General features: G+C 32.5%; 2 protein-coding genes across 3 annotated transcripts; one reads left to right on the top strand and one right to left on the bottom strand.

Annotated features, from left to right (window-relative positions):
• Positions 1 to 215: 215 nt before the first annotated feature.
• Positions 216 to 12,803, top strand: LOC116771625 (putative inorganic phosphate cotransporter). The gene is made up of 8 exons (XM_032663517.2): positions 216 to 368; positions 6,630 to 6,814; positions 7,400 to 7,639; positions 7,750 to 7,959; positions 8,044 to 8,208; positions 8,430 to 8,646; positions 10,180 to 10,418; positions 10,874 to 12,803. The coding sequence occupies exons 1-8, from the start codon at positions 335 to 337 to the stop codon at positions 11,051 to 11,053; spliced, it is 1,470 nt and encodes a 489-aa protein (XP_032519408.1). The 5' UTR covers positions 216 to 334; the 3' UTR covers positions 11,054 to 12,803.
• Positions 12,799 to 22,054, bottom strand: LOC116771600 (RAD50-interacting protein 1). Of its 2 annotated transcripts, none has more exons than XM_032663503.2 (14): positions 21,795 to 22,054; positions 21,463 to 21,704; positions 20,592 to 20,747; positions 20,098 to 20,264; positions 19,525 to 19,739; positions 19,068 to 19,308; positions 18,565 to 18,742; positions 17,408 to 17,597; positions 16,985 to 17,129; positions 16,249 to 16,364; positions 15,059 to 15,216; positions 14,632 to 14,806; positions 14,253 to 14,380; positions 12,799 to 13,836 (listed from the first exon to the last, which is right to left on the bottom strand). In XM_032663503.2, the coding sequence occupies exons 1-14, from the start codon at positions 21,936 to 21,938 to the stop codon at positions 13,626 to 13,628; spliced, it is 2,466 nt and encodes an 821-aa protein (XP_032519394.2). In that variant the 5' UTR covers positions 21,939 to 22,054; the 3' UTR covers positions 12,799 to 13,625. The 2 variants fall into 2 exon arrangements, with proteins under 2 accessions (XP_032519394.2, XP_032519395.2); XM_032663504.2 differs by having other exon boundaries at positions 19,525 to 19,733.
• Between the last annotated feature and the right edge of the window lie 121 nt (positions 22,055 to 22,175).

Here is a 22,175-nt window from a genome sequence, read left to right as displayed (position 1 = left end):
ATGAAATTGAACGATTATTTTTTATTGCACACTTATATTATCTGTATTACAAATACATATGATCGTACGATAGTAAAACTGTTAAGCATTATTGATATGACTTTGACCGATTTGGTCATAAAAAGAACGGGTTATGGGCCCGGAAGTGTGTCAGTGACGTAACATGTGGGTTACTTGTAAATTTATTTTCAATATTATCCTGGTATGTCAGCGGTGAAGGTATAAAGAGGGCTGGTTATGGCGCGGCCGCTGTATTGACGGTTCGCACTGCGCGCGCGACGGTCCAAAACGCGCGTTAAAAAAGCTCGCGGCGTAATAGTGATTGTGTTCAAAAATGTTGACCGGTTGGAAGTTACTTCTATCCAAATGTGAGTTTCAATTACGTCTCATTGTATCGCTAGTATAATTAAAATGACATTTTGTTTTTTTTTTTATTTTTAAGTTTCCGAATATAGCATAGGAAATCTGTCACCCTGCTTTAACAATCGGCTGTATAAATTTGTGTGAAATTATATTTTTTTTCATGTTTTAATATTACCTATTCTGTGCAAATCATGGCACTGTTATGCAATTTATTTATGCACGCACCATTCGATAATATATCACCTAGGCTGTTACATGATTGCATGTTGTTTTTTAATAAAATTAAAAAATAATTTTATTACGTTCATTCAATCAAATAGTGTCTTTATTTTTATTAGTGAATTATTTGTTACATTTAAATATACTGATAATATGCTTAATATTTAATTCTTTATCAAACGTTTTTTTAATAAAGTATAATTTACTTCTACTATTTGGTTTTGTTAGTATACATTTTTTATGTTTGAAAGGTTTTACCGCATTGTATAAAGCTCGATTGAAATATAAAAATAAGAAGGATATGTACGTGAAATTTCTCACCAATTAATAATTTCGTGAAATAAAATCTAAGACATAAAAATATAATTTGAGTGGTTTAGTTCTCTCGAATTCACCTCTTTGTTACAATTGTAAAGTTTGTTTAATTGGTTTCGCATCGCTACAAGTAACATACAAACTAATTATACTTAAATCTTTTTTGTGATCAACTTACAACGTTATTAATATTTTTTTGTTTAATATCATCCAGAACTTAAACAAGAATAATAAAAATAAATATTATTCCGAATAAATTTGAGTTTTCATGTGGGTGAGATTTCGTTTTAGATATGGCTTATTCATAAGATCATTTGTCAAAAGAACTATCAGAATTTAAAAATAGAACTAATTGAATGCAAAATAATGCATTGAAAAAGAAAAAAAAAACAATAACCGCCAAATTTAAACCTCTTTTGTAATGCAGTCGACTAAAGAAATGAACTACATTTAGAGAACTACGTATAAAAAAATCGATTTCCGTTTTCTTAAAAGTTGGAGGCATCTTATCGCGAGGTCGCGAATAGAAACTAGTCTATGGATAATTCATATAAAAACAGAGGAAGGCCAAGTTACGAAAGTTGTCGGTTTCAGTTACTTCCAATCTTAGGATCTAGCCTCATTCCAGACCAATTGATTACCATTTTACACGAACCTTTAACGTAGGTAATAAAATTAAAACAGGGACGAAGCCGTGTGCACGTGGAATTACATACTATTTTTATAATATATTTTTTGTTATAAATAACCTTTTTTTTTGTTTTTATTTTTGTTATAAATGATCATCAGAACATTTTTTTTTATAAATTTATTTTAAATATATTAAATAAATATCCATGGAGATGAAACAGATTAAAAGATTTACCTTCCTATTTGTAGAGATGGGAAAAACAGAATTTGGATGTATTCAAGAATATTATTAATAATGAATAAGTAATTGTTCAAATTCCAAATAGCAACACGATAAATTTACAAGACAATACTATTCTAATATAGTAAAGGTGAATTGAAAATGTGTTGTCTTTTCCAGTTCAAATACGAACACGCGTCTGATATAAAATAAATGTAAAATATTAAACAAATGCGACAATGCTTTTGTCTTTTCATATATCTATAAATACAGTAACAATACGCCGGAAACAAAAGAAATGAATAATAGGTCTACTTACTTACCTTACCGTTATTTTTTGGCAAATATTATTTGCATATCGTGTATGTTGCTATGAACCTCCTGCCGATAGTTCTCAAAGTCTGGTAAGTCATGTGCAAACAGTTTTATTTAGATTCTATTTTATCATTTAAAATCACAACGTTGATTACCGGGTTTAGAGTATTAGAGTATGTTTCCATAATATCCAATCTATATGTTAAACGGAATACATAATTTATTTAACACTCTACAATCTAGCTGTGAATATAGAATTATATTGTGATACAGGATTAAACTAACTTTCGACTACGAGAAATTGTCTTTGCTGTTCGTGATTTATGCATTAAGGTGAAAGGGACCTGCCTCGATCCCTGCAACTTAGATGCTTGTACGACATGATTAAACACTGCACACTGCACAGATACAAAGACTTAAGACATGTCCCAGACATTTTAAGTTCGGTTTATTTTTTTTGTACATTCACTGACAGGTTTGCGTTCCCTCCAAATTACGCTCGGGCCGCAGCGACTGACAGCTTGACAGATTAAATATACAATTCAGGTTAGCTTATAATTATATTATTATATTTAACATACTTTAAATAAATAACAATTACATTTTTAAGAAAGAATATAAACATTTATGGAATATTAAAGTTAACGAAGATAATTTAAAAATTACGTTCTTCGAAGCTCTTAAACACTATTTCACAACGCGTTATGAATCGTTATATCGTAATAACCAGGTGTTATAAATTCTTTGAATACATCAATACTTCAACTCCGGAAAAGATTCTATTATATATAAACTATTTATTTCCTTAATGAAGTAATTTCTGTCTCTTATCGAAAATCAATGAAAATTAATAATTAATTTCAATTTTTTTGGGAATATTGTTCGCTTTTATGAAATTTAAATAATCCTTAAATTTATATTCAATTTTATTTTGAAATATAAGTGTAAATTGTGAGCATCTATTTAAATTACAAAATATATCATATATCTTAAATTATTAATAAATGTTTAATAATATTTATACAAGTAACAAATAATACTGTCAAAAGATCCCGCCAGTCTGTCTGCCCGTCTATTCGCAAGGAATGTGATGCTGTTCGTTGGAAATCATCATAAAAAAAATCTCAGTTCTAACGAGTTTCACAATTCCATACCAATTCAGGTACGATCAGGAACGTCCAGTTTCACCATACATCTAGTTTTTATTCACCGTCGATCCTGACGTGCTGCAATTCATTTGTCCGGCTAACGGGCGCGGTCTCTTTGTATGCTGCGGCGGCGATCGAGCGGAAATATATATAAAAAATACAACTTTGGTGACATCGAACTAAATATTTACTATTACCAAGATTTAGAACACAACTTACTATTATTTGTGGGACCAATTTATATTCAAAACTGTGTTTCTTAATTTTCTTAAGTAAAAAGAAAAATATTTTGTGTATCGTGTTTAGATATAATGGAATTTCAATAGTAATGTTACTACTTTTATTACCATTAGTTACGTATTTAATTCCTATATTGTACCATCAATAATGATATCAAGAATTTAATGTTACCATGTAACAATTTAAAATTTGTGGGTTAACGTAAATGTAGTTCCTTATTGTCTTTTTCAAAGACAATTTCTGAAGGACTTTACCAGTATATGTGTAATTATAATTAAAGTCGCATACAAATTATTAAACATCAATTACTATATAAAAAAGGATACGGATAGAAATTGATGAATCTTGTCAAATCTAATCAGGATACTGGGATAATTCATTCAAATTATTGCAGTTGTAAGAAATTGGGATCGCTAGAAGTAGTGCAAAATCGAGCTCAAAGACATTGCATGCAAACAAACATACAAGCGAAGCTAATAAAAGCGGGTTGAAAAGAGAACATTTAAATCCTATGGCAATCTTTATTATTGAATTAATAAATATCCTTAAATTTGTACTAGATAAATATTGTTTGTAATGTCATCCATTTTCATAAAGGAATTAAGTATCTAATTATGTTTATTTGATTCACCAAATAAATGCGCTGAAGTCCGATAAAAATAAAAAATGAATGAATTGTTCCTGGTGATATGATATAATTTATTAAGTAATAGAGATGTTCAAAGTTAAGAAATATTTATCTAACATTTCATTAAACTGACATCTTGAAACACCATTGGACGGTAATTTTTTTGTAAATGTTTTTACGGCTCTGGATACGAGTCCTTTTGAGCCTTATCGTTACAAATTATCATTATTATTACTATTTATGAATTGATACGGAACACTTGACAGAATATTGCCAGATACTAAAAGCGATGCGATTATTCAACACAATTTCAATGATTTATTTCTATTAAATTGTTATTTATATGAAATATCTAGAACTTAATGTTATTGTATAAAAATGGTTATAAAAACATATTTTTGAAGGTGTATTTGTCCATAGAGATAAAATAAGCGTATTTTTAAATCCAAAATTTTCATAGAAATGAAAAAAATACGATTTAAATTTGTAATACAATTCAAACTAATGACTTCCTTCGGATTTATAATACATATGTACTTACTACAAAACCCCTTTATAGTTAGTTAGTAGGGTTTTAGTAAAACGACACTTTATCTTAAATTATATATGACATTTGTAGACCACACTTTTTCTTTATACATTTTTAAATAAAATATTTTCTTACTTTTGCATGTATTTATCATATACTGTTATTGCATATTAGACCTTAATTCTGTTATACTTAAAGCAATTTTTCAATAAAATATCACATTTACGCCTAAAGTCATTACCAACGTCCATTTTATGATGCAACTTACACACTACTTAAAAAACAACGAATAAAATTGCTGGTAAAATTACGTAATAATAAAACTTTATAACAGATTTTATATACGATACATTCCTTCTAAAAGATTCCTTTCCGTATTAGTTATATAAAAATCAGAATTGAGAACGTTCTAATCGGTGCATATTATAATGATTATGCACATTGTATAGTAATAATCCCTTCACTGAAATTTTTGCGGTATCGTTTTTCTGTAAGAAAGATATGATTAAAGCATTTAAGTGAAAACTTTGGATGTGTTTGAATATTGTAACAAAAAAAAAAATGAATTCATTCGACAATTGAATAATTGGCACGGCCACAACCGGCAACAGTCGGCAAGTTTAAGGCCACAGTTACATTATGTATTCTGTGTTACATTTTAAGTAAAACCTTCTTTATGATTCATCATAAAACCTTATAAATTTATAACGTATTTGATCTTGAATATAAATATTTAAAACGTTTTTATATATTTTTTTAAATTAAGTAAAATAGGAAACGGATGCAACATACAATTCATTTTATATTTTTAAAAACAATTCTACGAGAGAGACCGCTTAGATTATAACTTGTTTGTAACATTTGTATTTTCAATTACCCAAATAGCCTTTAAAATATAATAACTCTTAGAAGATAATCAAAATAGCTTTGTTATAACTCAGAAGGGCAACACTGCTATAAAATACTTTTCAATTGTAATAATAATTAAAACTTGTAGATGAACATACATAAATTAAATAAATTTATGGATACAATGCGAACTAAAATCGATGTTATACTTCAATAACGTTAATACATTACGTTCAAATTTTTTTTAATCAAGTTAACGATTACGCCTTGCTCCTTAAAACCATGTCCATTCACATAACTTCATACAGAACCGTGTTTTGTAGATTTAAAACTAAGATACGTCGAAACTGCAAGTGTCTTGTTGGTCAAAGTGTGTGTAGAGTTTAGTAAACAGTTTACAACAAATAAGACAATAACAATATAAATTTAAGGAAGTTTCTGCAATTGTTTAATTTCGATGTAGGGGACTCCTTCGTGATAAGTATGCGATTCACAGTTTAATATGTGAATAATAATGTGTGGTGCTACATACTAAATCGTCTATATAAAAATACGTGACAACAGCTGTATGAGGAAAAATGCCTCTTTCAGGATAATAGTAGGAACTAAATTAGTAGTTTATGTCAGTACTATTAACAATAAATCCGGCTTTTAATTCATTCAATCTAACTTTCCACTTTATTGTTGAGCTTTATTGCTTTAAAATGACAAGTACTTAATATTGTTATGTTCTCACAAGTGAATTATAATTTAGAAGTTCTAAATGATTTCTGTGAAAGACCTTCTTCAATTAATACTGCTTCGCTCGCTCTTAATGATATTGGCTAACTAACCATATATTAGTATGTATAGACAATAAACTCTCTCGTAAGTCGTAAGCCACTTGCACAGATGAAAGTATGCTAGTACTAATTGCTTGTTAAAACTAAATTTTCTAAAAACAAATAAAAACCTTTTGTTACACCAGCACTAACATCCGGTTTGAGCTCGCAGAATACATATTCAAATACTTGTCGGTTGATTTTTGTTTAACATAAAATCAATTCAATAAATATTGACACTTTAAATATTTTAACTACTTATAGGTATTATTTGATTAATAATTAGAATATGGGTAATTAATTTAAAGACTTATGAAGCCTGTAGTGTTTATATGGTGTATTCCTTTTCTAGTATTCGTGATACCTCAGCGATGGGTGATGGCTATCATGGGTTTCCTGGCCGTGGCGAACGCGTACACCATGCGTGTCTGCCTGAACATTGCTATCACACAGATGGTGAGGCGACATTCCCCCTCACCAGCCTACGAAGACGGCTCCTGCCCTGGGGGTTTGGACGAAGTTGTTGAAGATGCAACGGTAAGTCATATAACACGACAGCTGCACATCTATTGTGACTTCTGAATCATTACTTATATTCCAAGAGATCTGTTCTTCATTTTGCAAATTTAATTATTATTACTCATTTGTCATTAAGTAACTGTCCAACCTTGTCACAGCTTGATTTGTTAAAATGATTACTAGTGTTACGAATGATAATGAACATTTTCAAGCCATTTCGTAATGTAACGGTTATATCCAATGGTTATTTCATTGGCATTATTATAAATTGAATTTAGTTTCTCATCTTAGTGTCGGTAATGAGAAATGTGGAAACCTAATCAAATTGTCGTTAAGTACTTGATGTAAGACCAGCCGTGGAAGATCCGGTTTAATTATATTCGCGGATGAAAATAAATTGAACATAGAGATTGTTGTACTGCGTTTCTTATCCGCGAAAGATTATTTTCAGCAGTTTTGTAGGTCAAGGTCGAGTTGTGGCTTCGACTTTCAATATTTAATGCGTGCAGATTTACAATTACGACGGATTTATAACTTCGCGGTCGGGATATTATATCGTTTTGTCAATTTTTGTTTATGCCTGAAAGACTGCCATCTTTGCAGGAGATCACTGGGTATAACTGGAATGAGGAGACCCAAGGAATCATATTAAGCGCGTTCTACTATGGTTACATTGTTACTCATTTACCTGGAGGTATGCTGGCAGAACGATTCGGAGGCAAATATTCCCTTGGCTTCGGAGTACTCAGCACAGCCGTGTTTACTCTCTTAACGCCCTGGGCTGTGAACCTGGGAGGCGCCACGGGGCTTATTATTTTAAGAGTTCTTGAAGGACTCGGAGAGGTATATATATAACAATTCATACCAAAAAAATATCGATTAAACAGAAGATAGTACATAAGTTAAAACATAACGTAGAAAGTAACCATATATGATATAAATATTTTTTTTAGGGAACGACATTCCCTGCATTAAATGCCATGTTGGCTCGATGGTCTCCCGTGTCCGAGAGAGGACGGATGGGGTCCCTAGTATTCGGGGGGGCTCAAATAGGAAATATTGCTGGAACTTACTTCTCTGGACTTGTCATCAAGGAGACTGGCGAGTGGCAATCAGTTTTCTACTTGTTTGGGAGCATTGGGATCCTATGGTTTATTTTATGGGTAAGTTAGAAGGAACATTTCCTATTGATAAAAAATTAGCAATTTGTTTAAACATATCAAGTTTCATGTTGTGTTTTGTTTCAGGCTCTTCTTTGCTATAATGATCCAGAATCCCATCCTTACATATCTGATAAGGAAAAGAAATATTTAGAAGAAGCGCTCGGAAGACACCACAACACTCAGCCCTCGTCCATTCCATGGAAAGCTATTTTCATGTCAGTTCCACTATGGGCTTTAGTTTGCGCACAGGTTTGTTACATCTTATAAATTATAGATATTTACTTGAAACACATAAATAATATTGTAAGTTTTGAATTGAAAGAACCCACCATTACATTTTTTTGATCTTCAATAGAGGTACAACTAAATACTATATAGGCTAAGTATTCTTTTGACAGTTCTACTAAACGTGGCCGACCATCCTTTATGAACTCTGATTCTATCTTATACTTAACCAAATTACCATTCAGATCGGACATGACTACGGCTACTTCACAATGGTCACTGACCTACCCAAGTACATGACGGGTGTATTGAAGTTCGACATCCATCGCACTGGCACCCTAGCTGCGCTGCCATACGCCGTCATGTGGCTGAGCTCCATCGCTTTCGGTTGGATATGCGACAAAATAGTCAAGAGGCAATGGATGACAGTCACAAACGCTAGAAAGACCTTCACTACCATTGGTGAGTGGTTACCATATACGATTACTATGAATTCCCCATTCTATGAATTAAAATTTATTGGTCATTTTACGCAGTTTATTCACGTAAAATATTATCATTGCTTTTGTCATTGATATTTTGAGATCACCGTGATCGCGGTTGCTGGAAAGTAACCGAAACGTCGGGAATATGCGGCTTTTAAAAATAATATTATACGCGTATAACGTTATTATTTTTTTAGTCAATGTGTAAAAGATTTACAATACCCATGTCGTTAAAGGTGAGCAATCAATGGATGTGGCTTATATTAAATAACACGAGTCATTTGTTGTAGAAACGATATTTAAAAAAATGTAAATAAGACTGAATACAATAAAATATGTTACTATCGATTTAGTCAAAGAGAAGTTACTTTTACTAAACAGCAATTATATGCATTAGTTTTGACTTTAAATTTAGAAACATTAAAATAATATTGGTTCTAAATTGGACTTTTGGGGTACACGAGACGCGGTGGAACTCTCGAGTAGACTAACTAGTTATTACGACTCTCTAAGGTATTATGTTTGAATAGGAGCTGAATAATATCAAAAGTGATCGAATAATTTAAGTTATTCTAGAGGTTGTGATATTATATTGCATGGTTGTATTAAACGCTTGCTTTAAGAATACAATAAATCTGCTCCACAACCGCTGCTTATGACTTGTTATGAACAAAACACAGAGGCAATTATTCATATATCAAGGATCTATTACGAAATAATGAAATAAAGACTTTATACACCTCGTAGATTTAACTTCTATTGATGATGTTTTTATATTTGTTTTATTACCAGATTTTGGTCTTTCCAAAACATCTTATATATTTAGGATAAAATTTTCGTCCCGTAAGATATCTTTGCAATCGACTTTAGTAATGTATTTCACATTTATATGAAATAATATCTATGTACATATAATATAAACCTCTCAATTTCAATATTAAGTCTATGTTAACTAAGAACACCTAGAACAATTACCGGTTTCATTGTGCTCGGAGTAAGATCGCTAAAGCTACCATTAAGTCATTCGATCTCATGCATACATAAATATTGAGCAATTTATGTTTTGCATAGCACTTGCATTAAGATCCGTCAGGACACTGAATACAAATCGTTAACACTTTGAGAAAGTGTGTCGCAATGCTTGTCCTATCGTCATTTGTTCCGGCAGATTAAGCTAATAGACGCCGCAAGGTCACATGGCATTTGCGAAAGTGATTTCACGTCTTATATTGTTAGAGCCGTTAAAGATTGAGAGGTCTCCCATCCTGATTGTTGGTAATCAAGGCGTTCACGTTTTCAGTTCACTTCTTTAACGACGGCTTTCATCTTACGTTGTCATATATATTTCGTCAATGTTACATTGTATAAAGACACTATAACTTTTCTAAGAGGTTAACAGCAGCTAAAATAGATTGGTGTTTCTTTATATATATATATATGATAACTATAATATGGTCCACGTGAGTCTTGTGTCTGGTTGTCATGTTGTATATGTGTATGATTGTTTCAGCGTCTGTCGGACCGGGTATTTGTATGATCCTAGCTTCCTACTCAGGCTGTAACACTGAGACTGTTGTGATACTGTTTACCGCGTCCATGGGCCTGATGGGAGCTTTCTATCCGGGCATGAAAGTGAATGCGTTGGACTTGAGCAACAACTACGCTGGTACCATTATGGCGATCGTGAACGGCATTGGAGCGATTACAGGCATCATAGCCCCCTACTTGGTCGGATTATTGACACCTGATGTAAGTATTGACAGGAGATTTTCATATTCATACCATATATACATTATGCAATTTATTATTTATTATAAAACAGTCGTTCCACCAGAACTAATTAATATTACATAATAAAAAATTACCACGCATTTCCTCATCTTCATTATTTACGTTATAATTTGACTTTATGATGGTCATATATTCCGACTGTCAGGCGTTTGTCATGCAGTTTGCGCTGATTGTTTTAAGATATTTTATTGCTATAACTCGACGAAAAAAACTAGGTATTTCCAGTTAAATACAATGAAACTGTCGGTATTAAGTTAACTGTGGGGTTTCTTAAATTTAAACTGTTAACAAAAAAACTGTATTAAGAAAAATGTATAGAGGCTGTCCAACTTTGAAATAGATTATGGGATAAAAGTTAAATCTTCCAAGAAACTATCAAGTCATCATCTGATCTTCTGTGTTTCTCGTTATAGAGTACGTTAACTCAATGGAGATTGGTGTTTTGGATCACTCTGGCGGTGTTCATAGTGACAAATTTAGTGTTCGTGGCGTGGGCGTCTGGCGAGGGACAGTGGTGGGACACCTGCTCCCAGGATCCGAGGAAGCAAGACGAGAATACGAATCAATCAGTCAACAATGACGTCAAATTGTAACCAAATAGGTAGATCGTCGTTGCACGATCCTCGGACTATGGAGCCAATTGTTCATATAGTTAGATAAGGCTTATGAACTGTTCAATAGGTAAATACCGTACGTACCTAACAAGTACAACATGTGAAATATTGGCGGTTCTTTGAATCCACAGCCAGTGCTATGTGATAATAATATTTAATAGAATATTAGCGTTCATTATATTATATTGATCTATTTAGTTTTAGGTGTCATTAAAGATTAAGTTTGGATTCTGGTCATTCATCCAACTGGAACACCGAATGTCTTAACTGTATTCAACACCGTGAATATAGTTACGTCAAATTTTCATCTAAGTTGATGAATATCCTTTTATAATAATGAAGAACATACCTACTGATCTATTAGTGAATAATTTTAAAGTAGCCAATATTAATTTTCACTATAGGTTTAACACAAGTTTGCTTCGTCACACTACATACTAAAGTTTTCCCGTTTCCCGTTCGCTTCCGTGCGAACAGTTATCAATGAAAAACGTGAAATGGTAGGTATTTTGAGAGTTGATGCAAACTTGTGTTAAGCATACTGACTTTTACGACAGGAAATTATGAATTGTGACAGTGACACGTGAATAAATTTAATGTGGTTAAAGGATTATTTAACGGTAATGTTTCTTTATAGGATGGCCTTGTTAAGGGCGGTCTACATTATGCTGTTAAGGAGCGTTTATACGCTCTTTATTGTACTGTTATTCTATACTCCTTAAATAATGACTTTTTTATTAAGTATACGTAATTTTTTTTGTTAATAGCAGCGTTTCGAAATTTGATGTGTAATACGTTATTTAAATTATTCTAAAATTTAATTAGAACAAGTTATTATTTAGGCAATCTTTAAGCAGGGCAACATTCGTAGGTTATTAGGTGATATTTATATAGCAATTCTCACTGGCTTTTATACTTTCATATAAATCACGACCTAAGACCTAGTCACATTTTTGCTTTTTATTGTAATTCCTAAGCCAGAGCCTTTCCGTCCACATCCATGATAAATATTACTTAATTTTAACACCAAAATGTGATTTAATAATGTACTAATAAATTTACATTACTCTGTAATGTCTGAGAACATTCTAGAACAATGATTTTGTTCCCCAAATATGTTGTTATAAAATTGTATTCATAGGTATAGAAATAGGATAATTGCACAAGTGAATATTTTTTCTGTTGACAAAGAATTTTGTTGTTGAATGAACGGAATGGCTGTGAACAAATTGAACGTCTGATTTGTTAAAATCTCTCTTAAATATTATTTTCAAGTACTTTAGTACTTGTTTGTATTATAGACTACACACTGGTAGTTTCATCGTATACTCTTAATTAATCGTCAGCGATGGGAAAGTATCCGATGATTTAAGTGAAAACTGATAGATTTTAAGTAAGCTATGAGAACTCGTATTTAACACATTAAAATCGAAGACATTTATATTAAAAAAAATGTCAGCTTTTTGATGTAAAAATAATTAAAGTATCCAATCACTAATGTATTGTATGTTATTTAAAATAATTAATGTAATATTTTTAATTAATATTGTGGTAATATATAACATCTGTGCCATCCGTGGATCTGTGCGATCTGTGCATGTTACTGTGTAAATGGTTATGAACTGTCAATTGATATATTTATGTGTTATGTCTGAGATATTAGGTTACATTTTGTACAATAACTTTATTAATGTATTGTTTGTTAAATAAATAAAAGCTTTGAATATGATTGTATCTTTTTTTATTTCTTTTACAAGATTTTTATTTTCACGACCTAACATTATAACGCAATATGTTTTATGCATCGCTACAGATACATGGAAAAACCAAGATGGCGTATTACAAACGTCAGATTGTATTGGTTTTTTGCTAAACATGTAATCTTAATCGTCATAATATATTAATGTTACATTTTAAAGTAATTTGGGATAAAAAATTATAATGGACAAAACTTTAATTTTAATTTTAATTTATTGTAGGATATATAGATTAGCCTTTTTGTTGAATGTAATTTTAATAAAACTTTTCTCATATTCGTAACATTTGACATGTTTTTATTAAATAATAATAAAAATAACATAAATATAATATAAAATGGAATTCCACCAATAGAAAACTTCAAATAAATTAAGGTAACATGGAAAAATCAACAGGGTTTAAAAACATTTCGTCATTAACATTATAATATTCTTATATACTATATAAACTAATATGAGGAGGAGGCGTGTATTTTAAATCGCGAGCATCGAATGAGAAAAGATTATATGTATATATAACGAATAAAATATTTCATTTAAATTTCTCAATATTATAATGATAATTAATTAATTTAATGAGGACATAGAAACGTCTTTAACAGTCTCATTAAACATGCTATATTAAACATAACTCAAACAAAGCACTCAATGCACGTAACATTTTGGGGGGCAAAAAATAAAGTAGTCTTCTGAAGGCTGCAAAAAGAAAATAATGTATGCATGAAACAAAATTCTTGATATCCAGAATAAATGCCCGCGTTTCTGTACATTTAGACGCCTCCCCCTTCAAAACTTCAGAATAGTTCCATGACTGACGACGGCGAAGTGGTGTCTGCGAGATCTGTTCGTTGGTTCAGAATGCGTAGAGCTTCGGCTGGTTTGATATGATTTATGTTAAGGTTCGTCAAATAATCGGACATCTCGTTCGGCTGTTTCGATAAGTGTGAACGGAGCCGTCTTGCGTCGTCGTAGTCCAAGTTCAGAAGCTTGCAGGCTTCCAAGAGCCTGTTACGTCACAAATATAATGTTATACTGACAAATTTGAAAACTTTTGGCAATTTTTTAAGTTGCAAAAAGCTTGGGGAGTTGAGAAGGTGTGACGATGAAGTTTCATTTACATCAGCACTTAAGGAGGAGAATTTTTTTTAACGTGTGCTCTATTTTTTAACGTTTCAAATATAACAATATTAACTTATTAAGAACTACTACAAGCACATCTAAATTATCAAAATGCAAGGACAGGAATAGACAAAATAGATTTCAAATATTACTGACGGATGAATTGACTGGCTGTTTATTACGGAACACTTTATTTATCAACATTGAACGAGACAGATATCAAATCCCTAGTTTCGTACGACAGCGCTAATATACAAAGAAATAGCAATATCTTTCCTCATCCATCAATGCCTCAGACTTACCTCGGGAAGTGATTCAATTTGGAGGCATTTTTATTTGCTGGAGCGAACGCGGGCACGAGGTTTCTTTTAACGTCGTGTGTGAACTGCAAGGTCCCGCCCGTATTGAACCAGCTCTCCAGAACTACTTCCTGATAACGAAAATAGCTTCTATAACTCTGTCTGACATTGATGTTAGCTTACAAATTAAAATCATCAGCACAACATTCAGCAGACAAATGAAGCCATTCAAGACTAAATCACGTAGATCTTCCGTGAGCGTTTGGTACTTCCCCGGCCGAGCCAGCCCATGTTCGAGCTGCAGTAACTTGTCCACAGCTAGGCTCTACCACCTCATAATGTATGTCTATATTACTCACAGTTATTTTTCGCGTATACCAACCTCGAATAGGTACATGTCGATGCACGCAGCGAGGTGCGTCATCAGGTGTTCCGCGAGTCTCGGAGAAAGTGTGCCGGCGGCGCAGCCAGCACGTGAGATAGCACCAGACAGTGGCGCACACAGCGGCGCGGATACTGACAACGCGGCCTGCTCCATAGTTACCATGGAGTGCCATCTGTTAGATAAAATGGCGAAGATAATAGACAATATATAATATGTGCAAATAAGTTGCAGACTAGAAGCAAGCACAGCGTTATTGATACGTTAAATGTGATAGTTCTTTTTTTTTAGACTCTAAGTGCTCACGATCATCATTGGAGCTGAAATTGACAAAGTACCAAGTTTTTATATGAAAGGACCAAATAATACGTTAAATTGTAGCTCTACCATTAATATATATTATAATCATATCCCGAACGCTGCGTACTTTTGTTTCTTGTATTCCCGAATGGTGGCCTTGAACTCCAGCAGTATATGCTCAGCCAGCGCCGCGATCCCCGCGTCTCTGAGGTGAGCGAGCAGCGCTGGCGACTCACAGAACACCGCACCCTCCTCGACCTCCGAACTCGACGGACTTGCACCCGGCTGGAGTTAGTTATAAAGAAAAAATACTCACCACAAACGAACAAACTTATTATTGAAGATTATTTAACAGAAAGGTCCATTTGAAGACCTTTCATCATTGGAGCCTAATAAAAACATTGTATAGCAAAAATCAAATTTAATTGAATGGTAGAAATGTGTTGCCATTGCGAATATATTAACATTTTTAGTGGATCAAGTCCAAAAAATACTTTTTTGAATAAAATAAATACTATACTACGTAGACGGCTATTTTCAGTCGTAAAAAAATGAGGCTTCATTGTACCTGATAACTACCCGATAAAGAAACATTTGTTTATGCTATATAACAAGGGCAAGGAGAACTTTTAAAATTTTATTTGGTCCCATACACACTTTAGGCAACGCAATAACAATGAGTCGCTTTTCTTAATCATTTCCTAACCATTTTTATGTCAACGATATATAACAATCAATAAAAAAAACAAACAATATAATGTCGCGAAACGAGAAACAAGAGTATAAAATCGTATAAAAATGACAAATTGAAAATAAAGATCGGGTCGAACTGTGCTCTTATTCCTGGTCATTTATTTTAATATTAATTCAAGTAATCACTAATATAACATAAATTTATAGTAACCAATATTCACAGCACGTATCAATACATTTTATATTCAGACAGATTGTTATGAGATACATTCTAATGCAACATCTTGACGTACTGGCTTTGATTATATTCGTGACATATATAACTCCTACGGAAATTTCCTTCACATTAAATGTTTTTGAAATGAAATATTAATCGTTAGGAGAGATTTTTGCTATTTTAGTCGGTGATTAGACAAAATTCTATACTTTTTATCTTCTTATTGTTAAACAGAATTTAGATTGTAGACGGTATTGGCAGTTAATCCGTTAATATAGCTCTTTGAAAGCCTTTATTTAGCCTAAATTTAGCTCCTGCTTTAACTATACCCCATTTATATGCTGGCAAACAGTAAATTTATAGAAATTTGTTTAAATTCATGCGAGATTATATGATAGAACACTCACAACATCATATTGGCTCTCGTTAACAACAGAGTTCCGTCTCTTTATTTCGTTCAGCGCCATCTTCTTCGCACGGACCTCGACGTCGTTTAACGATAGCGCTTCTTCCATTTGGTCTTCTGTAGTAAAAAAAATACACATTTGTTAGATGAAAATATGCATGATTAACGTGCTTCGAAGGCAGCCCTAGTAGGCTCTTTTCAAAGGTTAGGTAGAGAGAGGAGCTCGGACGGCGGAGGTGAGCGTTTAACGCGCATTAGGCCTCTTAAGCCTACACTTGGGTCGCAAGTCTAAGGCACTTAGGCCACTGCAAAGCGATGGACCCGGCACCCGCAAGGACTCCATTGAATGCTAAGAAGTTTCGTCTCTTTGCATCTGATATTTCTGTGGTTCTTGAAGGAGAAGCTTTGAGTGCACCGGCATTTCTCAAACTCGTTAGAAGTCAGCGCAGAAAACTTTTTTTTTAAAGCGGCTCAAGGAGTAGAAAGTTTCGTCAAATCGTTCCTAAAAGATCGCAAAATATCAACATTGTACCTTTACGTAAATTGGAATCTAAAGGTCTTTAGAAAGACGAGGGCTAAGGCACCCGGAAATATTGATAGATACATAAGGAGAAGGGCGGAATGTAAGCTTACCTACCCTCAGGGTTCTAGTAACCTTTGAAAAAAACATACAGAGTATTGCTTTTTACATCACAAACAGATTAGTCCAACCAGTGACCAGGTGAGGCTATAGTCACCGTCTTTGCTGCGCGTGTCCTCGGTCCTATCGTCTTCGTCATAGTAGTATTCGTCATCGCACACACTCTCGTCGCTCTCCTCCTTGTGCTGCTGCTGTGTGAAGTGCTGGAACTGACGCTTGTAGTAGTGTAGCTGCAGGTAGTGCTGCAAAATAATATTTTACTTTTAAGTAACAAATAAGATTTTTATTGGAAAAATCATATTAATATTAGAAAAAATATTCATTAATAGGTAATTGAACGAGTAAAGACGGTCAGGTGGATGTTATTTTTTTTATAATAGAACCATATATAATGGTAAAGCCTATATAACTGAAATTGATCAAATAATTTGAAGTCTTACTAGGACTACATTCAAATTCAACTGGTTTCCGAGATCAAAGCGTGTAAATAAACATACACACATATACAAATAAATCATACCAATGAATTGGCCCACTGCAACAGTACGTTCCTCGTGTGATGCGCTGTGTTTATGATCGCTATAAGAGGATGGGGCCCGGCTGTGAGAAAAGTGTCGGGAGTGAGTGACGTCATAGCCGCCCCCAACAGCTGGGTTAAACGAATACGCCACTCCTCGATCAGTTCCAGCTGTAGTTCCAGGAATTGTAACCTGGTGGAATTATTATTTATAGGATAAATTAAACTGCCCAGTGCGGTTTGATGCGTTAAATAAAGTACTCATCATATGATAAAATCTTAAAATGTTTAAAATTATCTAATAAATATGGCCAGTTTAAAGAGTAATTTTTTTTTAAATCTCAAAATGATCCTGATACATTTTCTATAGACATTTATTATCAGTAATAAAAATTTATATATTTATAATTTTAAAACAAATAACCAGCAAATGTACCATTAAAATAATAAAGAGTGAGTAACTTATGTACAAGTATCATACCATACTATCTTTTATTGTCCTAACACAAGCACCTCTTAAAGAATTCTATGGTCACTAACTTTATAAACCACGACTTAAAACAATAAACAATTATTATTATTATAGAAAAAATATTTTTCATATAATTTCTTAATTTTCTTTGAAATGTAATTTTACGCAAAATTGCACTAATATAAAGGGTATAGGTCCTTCGACTAACGATTGATCGATTGATTGATTGATTTTGAAATCAATTTAATGAATACACGAATTCCAACAGAGGGTATAGTGCCTGTAGTTTGGTTTGTGAAACTGCTGGGATGCGATATGCCGGAGGTTGCAGATTCAAATCCAGCGTATGCCAATGCTTATATAACTATATATTGTCTATTAAAATTTTAATTTAACTATAAGTTACTACTGTTACTGTTATAAAAACAGTCATATGAATTGGGGGCTTATAATTGTAGATCCATAGATCCTGAGCGCTTCACCTCTCAAGCTTGAGTATTACAATATTATTCGACTCCTTTAATTTCCTGTATTAGAGTAGAACTTTGTTTGGTTCAGATTCATTATAGATCAGTAACGCCATCTAGTGAACGTATGTATAACTACCTAGCCACTGTAATTACTGATCTGTGCTATCACTAAAGAAAAATTCAGTCTGTTACCAACTAGCCATGCGTTTTATTTTCACCTGTGTCCTGGCTGTGGGAGCATGGCGTATCTGTCTTCTATGGTCTTCAATAAGGCTATAAACCAATCAGCACCCCGAGGAACCCAAAGTACTGAACCCACGGCTGATACAACGCCTGAAGCCACCGGCTCAATCCACTGGCTATTATCGAGGGTTTCATCCATCTTGGACAGAGCATCTGGCAGATATGGCTATTTATAATGGTATGTAATTATATCCACGATTTCTATGTTATAAGACTATCAGTGACACAGCTATCAATTTAACTTATATCACTAATATAATCTGTGTATAATTAAATCTATATTAATATTATACAGATGAACAGTTCTATGTTTTTTTTTATATATTTATTACTTTCATTTTAGATACCTTAGTTTATCTACAGTAAATATTTATATACCTTCATTTACTATGAAGTTATTAAAGTTTTAAGAAACAATTTTTTTTTCTAAACAAATAGTCGAGTAATGTTGTTTCTTGCGTAATAATATATAACTTACATTTCTTCTCTACGGCCAGCCATCTAACAAAGGTCTCAGCCCTAGTGAGCACGGAGAGTACGCTGTTCAGTTCCCCGCCGGTAATGTTAACAAGTTCTCTGTGAAATCCTAAGGTCTCGTCCACAGCGTGCGCGAACGCCGCGTCTACATCCAGGACGTGTTTGGTTTGAGTGTGGTAGATCCCTAACACAGTGTGCAGACGCTCCGCCGCCAATGATATTATACCGACGTTGAACTCATCCTGGATTTGATAATATTAATTTTATTGACTTAGGTATTATAACTTAATTAAATAGAATGTATTTTAAATAAAGAATTTGTAGAAAATAATTTATTCTTTAAAAAGGTTTTATTGGCAATAATTATAGTGAAGTAATATATTTTTACATATTGCGACTAATTTATTGCCATGAAGAAAAAAAATATATAAATAAAAATGTATTAATTCATCACTAACCACTGTGTTAACGTTTTTCATGTTTAGTTTTTCAGCGATAGGCTGTACATGGTTTTTGACAAAATCTTGATGGTCTTTGATCCAAGTCAAGGTTTGAGTTAGGAACCACTCAGGTCGATCGATCCTGGCTGTCTGACGGGATCCAGTGAAGTGGAAGATAAACCTCTTCTTGAGAGGCTTCAGTAGTAATTTTATTGGCAAAGACGGTTCTGTTTCTATAAGCATTGTTTAATTAATTTTTTTATATGGCAACTATGATGATACCAAAATGACCTTATTTTTATCTTATAATTTTTCGATGTCTACAGGCTTTATTTTTATTTTGATTGATATACAGCAATATTTTGTCAGTTTAGTTATAAAAGTATTATTAACAGTATTATGAGAATGTAAAAAAAAATGTCTCATTTTTTTATTTTATGACCAAATTAATTTTAAAACATCCTGTATACGATTACTCATTAACTTAATTTCATCATTAATAACACACTGTAAGAAATTCACTTCCAACAAATATTTATTCTATCAAACATTTTATACACATTCAGACAATAAAATATAGAAATAAGTCACCTTGACTGAAGTCACCAGATATTGATACAACCATTGATTTAGGTTCCTGTACCAGGAACAGATGTCTGGTGACAGTTGTAAATTTGCTCATCACTTCCTTGGTAGGTGCAATCTCAGATTGTGACGTGAAGGGCCACTTTAGCACTTTGAGAACATCTTCATAATTTCTAAAAAGAGATTTTATATTTACCATACTAATATTTTCGTTTTGCAAAAAACAAAAAATTATATGGCGTCTTAAACTGTGTTCTTTTTGCATTGTGATCCACCAGTGAAAAATTATGATAGAGCTATTGAATTTTTTTTTTTCATTTTTTTCTTTAGAACTTGAGACAACTCTGAATAAGTTTCAATATATAATATTTATATCTCGTCTGCCCGTGATCACAGTTGCTGCAAAGTAACTGAGACATCGGGAGTATGTTGTTAATAATATAAAATTTATTTCAATAATTATATTGTGTATAAATATTGCAAGTAGTTAAATATCCTACCTCGTGAAGTTGTCCTTGAGTATGTTATGCCAATAGTGTGTATAATCTTTGATGTATGTCTGTTGGTGTGGTTGCTTGTATCTGGAGCACATCTCCTTCATCTCGCCGAACATGGCGACCAACTGTTCATCATCTTTGCATTGTTTCATCTGATTACTGTAATAAGTTGCGCATTCAGAATAATTCAAGACTAAGGAGGAATTTCATTAAATAGATTTCCTAAATTATTATTTTATATTTACAGCCTACAAAATAAATATATAATATTTATAGTTTTAATTATTTTCCAATTAAATGACACCAATGAATGAAGTTAGAATAATTCACATTAAATTAATCGGTGGTATTGTTTCAATTTTATAAGCAAAATCCAAAGGCAAAGTCATTGATCCCATCGCAGAAAAAAATTTACAGTCCAAGTTAAAAAAAAAACAGTGTTTTATACATTTTCATTGAGAAGTTAAGTCCTATCATAAAATTAGCTCAGACAAATATTGCATATCTATAATTGTCTGTAAAAAAAATCAAATACTTTTTTTTTACAGCCACCAAATTTTGAAATATAATTATGCAAGATTATAAAAAAAAGTTATCAAACACCTTAATGTCACTTAAATATTTAGACATTTATATCTGTACACAGTATTGGTTTCAGCTTGATTTCTGATAGATCTTATTGTCTTGGATGATTGATTGGGAATTTTTGGGATTTTATGAATAATAGAGATTTGAACAAGCATACCAAATTTTCAATGAGAATTATTGTAACCTCAGATGTCCAAATTGACTAGAAAATGTGTTTTCTTAATGGAATACTAATAATAGCTGTATTTGATGTGTTTTCAGCAATTTTGTATACACAAGAAATTACCTCAATTCCTCAATTCTAGCATATGACTTAAAATAAGACAAAACTTCTTCAAGTCTACCAATATCTGCAAATCTTTTATTCAACTCAGACATCAATGGCTGGGTTTTCTCAATGAAGCCATCTACTTTTTTCATCAATTCAATTCTTTTCTCTCTCAATTGGTCAATCTGTTGTGAATTACATTCGGCTTTAGCGATTGCTGAGGATAGTTTGTTGGGTACTTCATCGCTAGCAGCATTCAGCTAAAAATGGAAGAACGAAGTGATAAAAACAATAAAGAATCAGTCACATGATCGCACTGTTATGATTATTTATTACTTTAAGATACGCACCAAGCTTTTAAGTTGATTTCTCTGAAGCACGCACTCATTTTCCACTTCGTATGCGTTTACTAAATTGTTAATATCGCCACCGATTTTATAGTTTAGTTTTTGTATTATTTCTTTTTTGACGTCATCTTTCAAATGAGACTTCATTGTTGTATTAGTTTAATTAGAATTTATTAAACGAAATTTTTATTTATCATCGTTATAAGTCGAAATATATTATAATCAATAATATACCCAAACTATACAACGTACACGTTCAAAAAGCGGACGTCAACTGTCAACTGTCATACCATCATCATATTTGTTATAATCAGCTGTAGTTTGATTACATGATAATTAAAGTTGGCAACTAATTTCAAATGTGCCAATAAATATAAACCAAAA

Source organism: Danaus plexippus, chromosome 8 (assembly GCF_018135715.1).
Source record: "Danaus plexippus chromosome 8, MEX_DaPlex, whole genome shotgun sequence".
NCBI lineage: Eukaryota > Metazoa > Arthropoda > Insecta > Lepidoptera > Nymphalidae > Danaus > Danaus plexippus.
Note: the sequence above shows the minus strand (reverse complement) of the source record. Positions and strands in the feature narration are given on the sequence as shown.

Bases quoted from the DNA above. Each gene is read 5' to 3' on its own strand.
- LOC116771625 (XM_032663517.2), top strand. From the start codon at position 335: ATGTTGACCGGTTGGAAGTTACTTCTATCCAAAT. The intron at 369-6,629 runs GTGAGTTTCAAT...TTCCTTTTCTAG, and splicing joins GAAGTTACTTCTATCCAAAT to TATTCGTGATACCTCAGCGA. The intron at 6,815-7,399 runs GTAAGTCATATA...CCATCTTTGCAG, and splicing joins AAGTTGTTGAAGATGCAACG to GAGATCACTGGGTATAACTG.
- LOC116771600 (XM_032663503.2), bottom strand. From the start codon at position 21,938: ATGAAGTCTCATTTGAAAGATGACGTCAAAAAAGAAATAATACAAAAA. The intron at 20,748-21,462 runs GTAATTTCTTGT...AACTTATTACAG, and splicing joins GCTAGAATTGAGGAATTGAG to TAATCAGATGAAACAATGCA. The intron at 16,365-16,984 runs GTGACTATAGCC...TTTTTACTACAG, and splicing joins GGACACGCGCAGCAAAGACG to AAGACCAAATGGAAGAAGCG.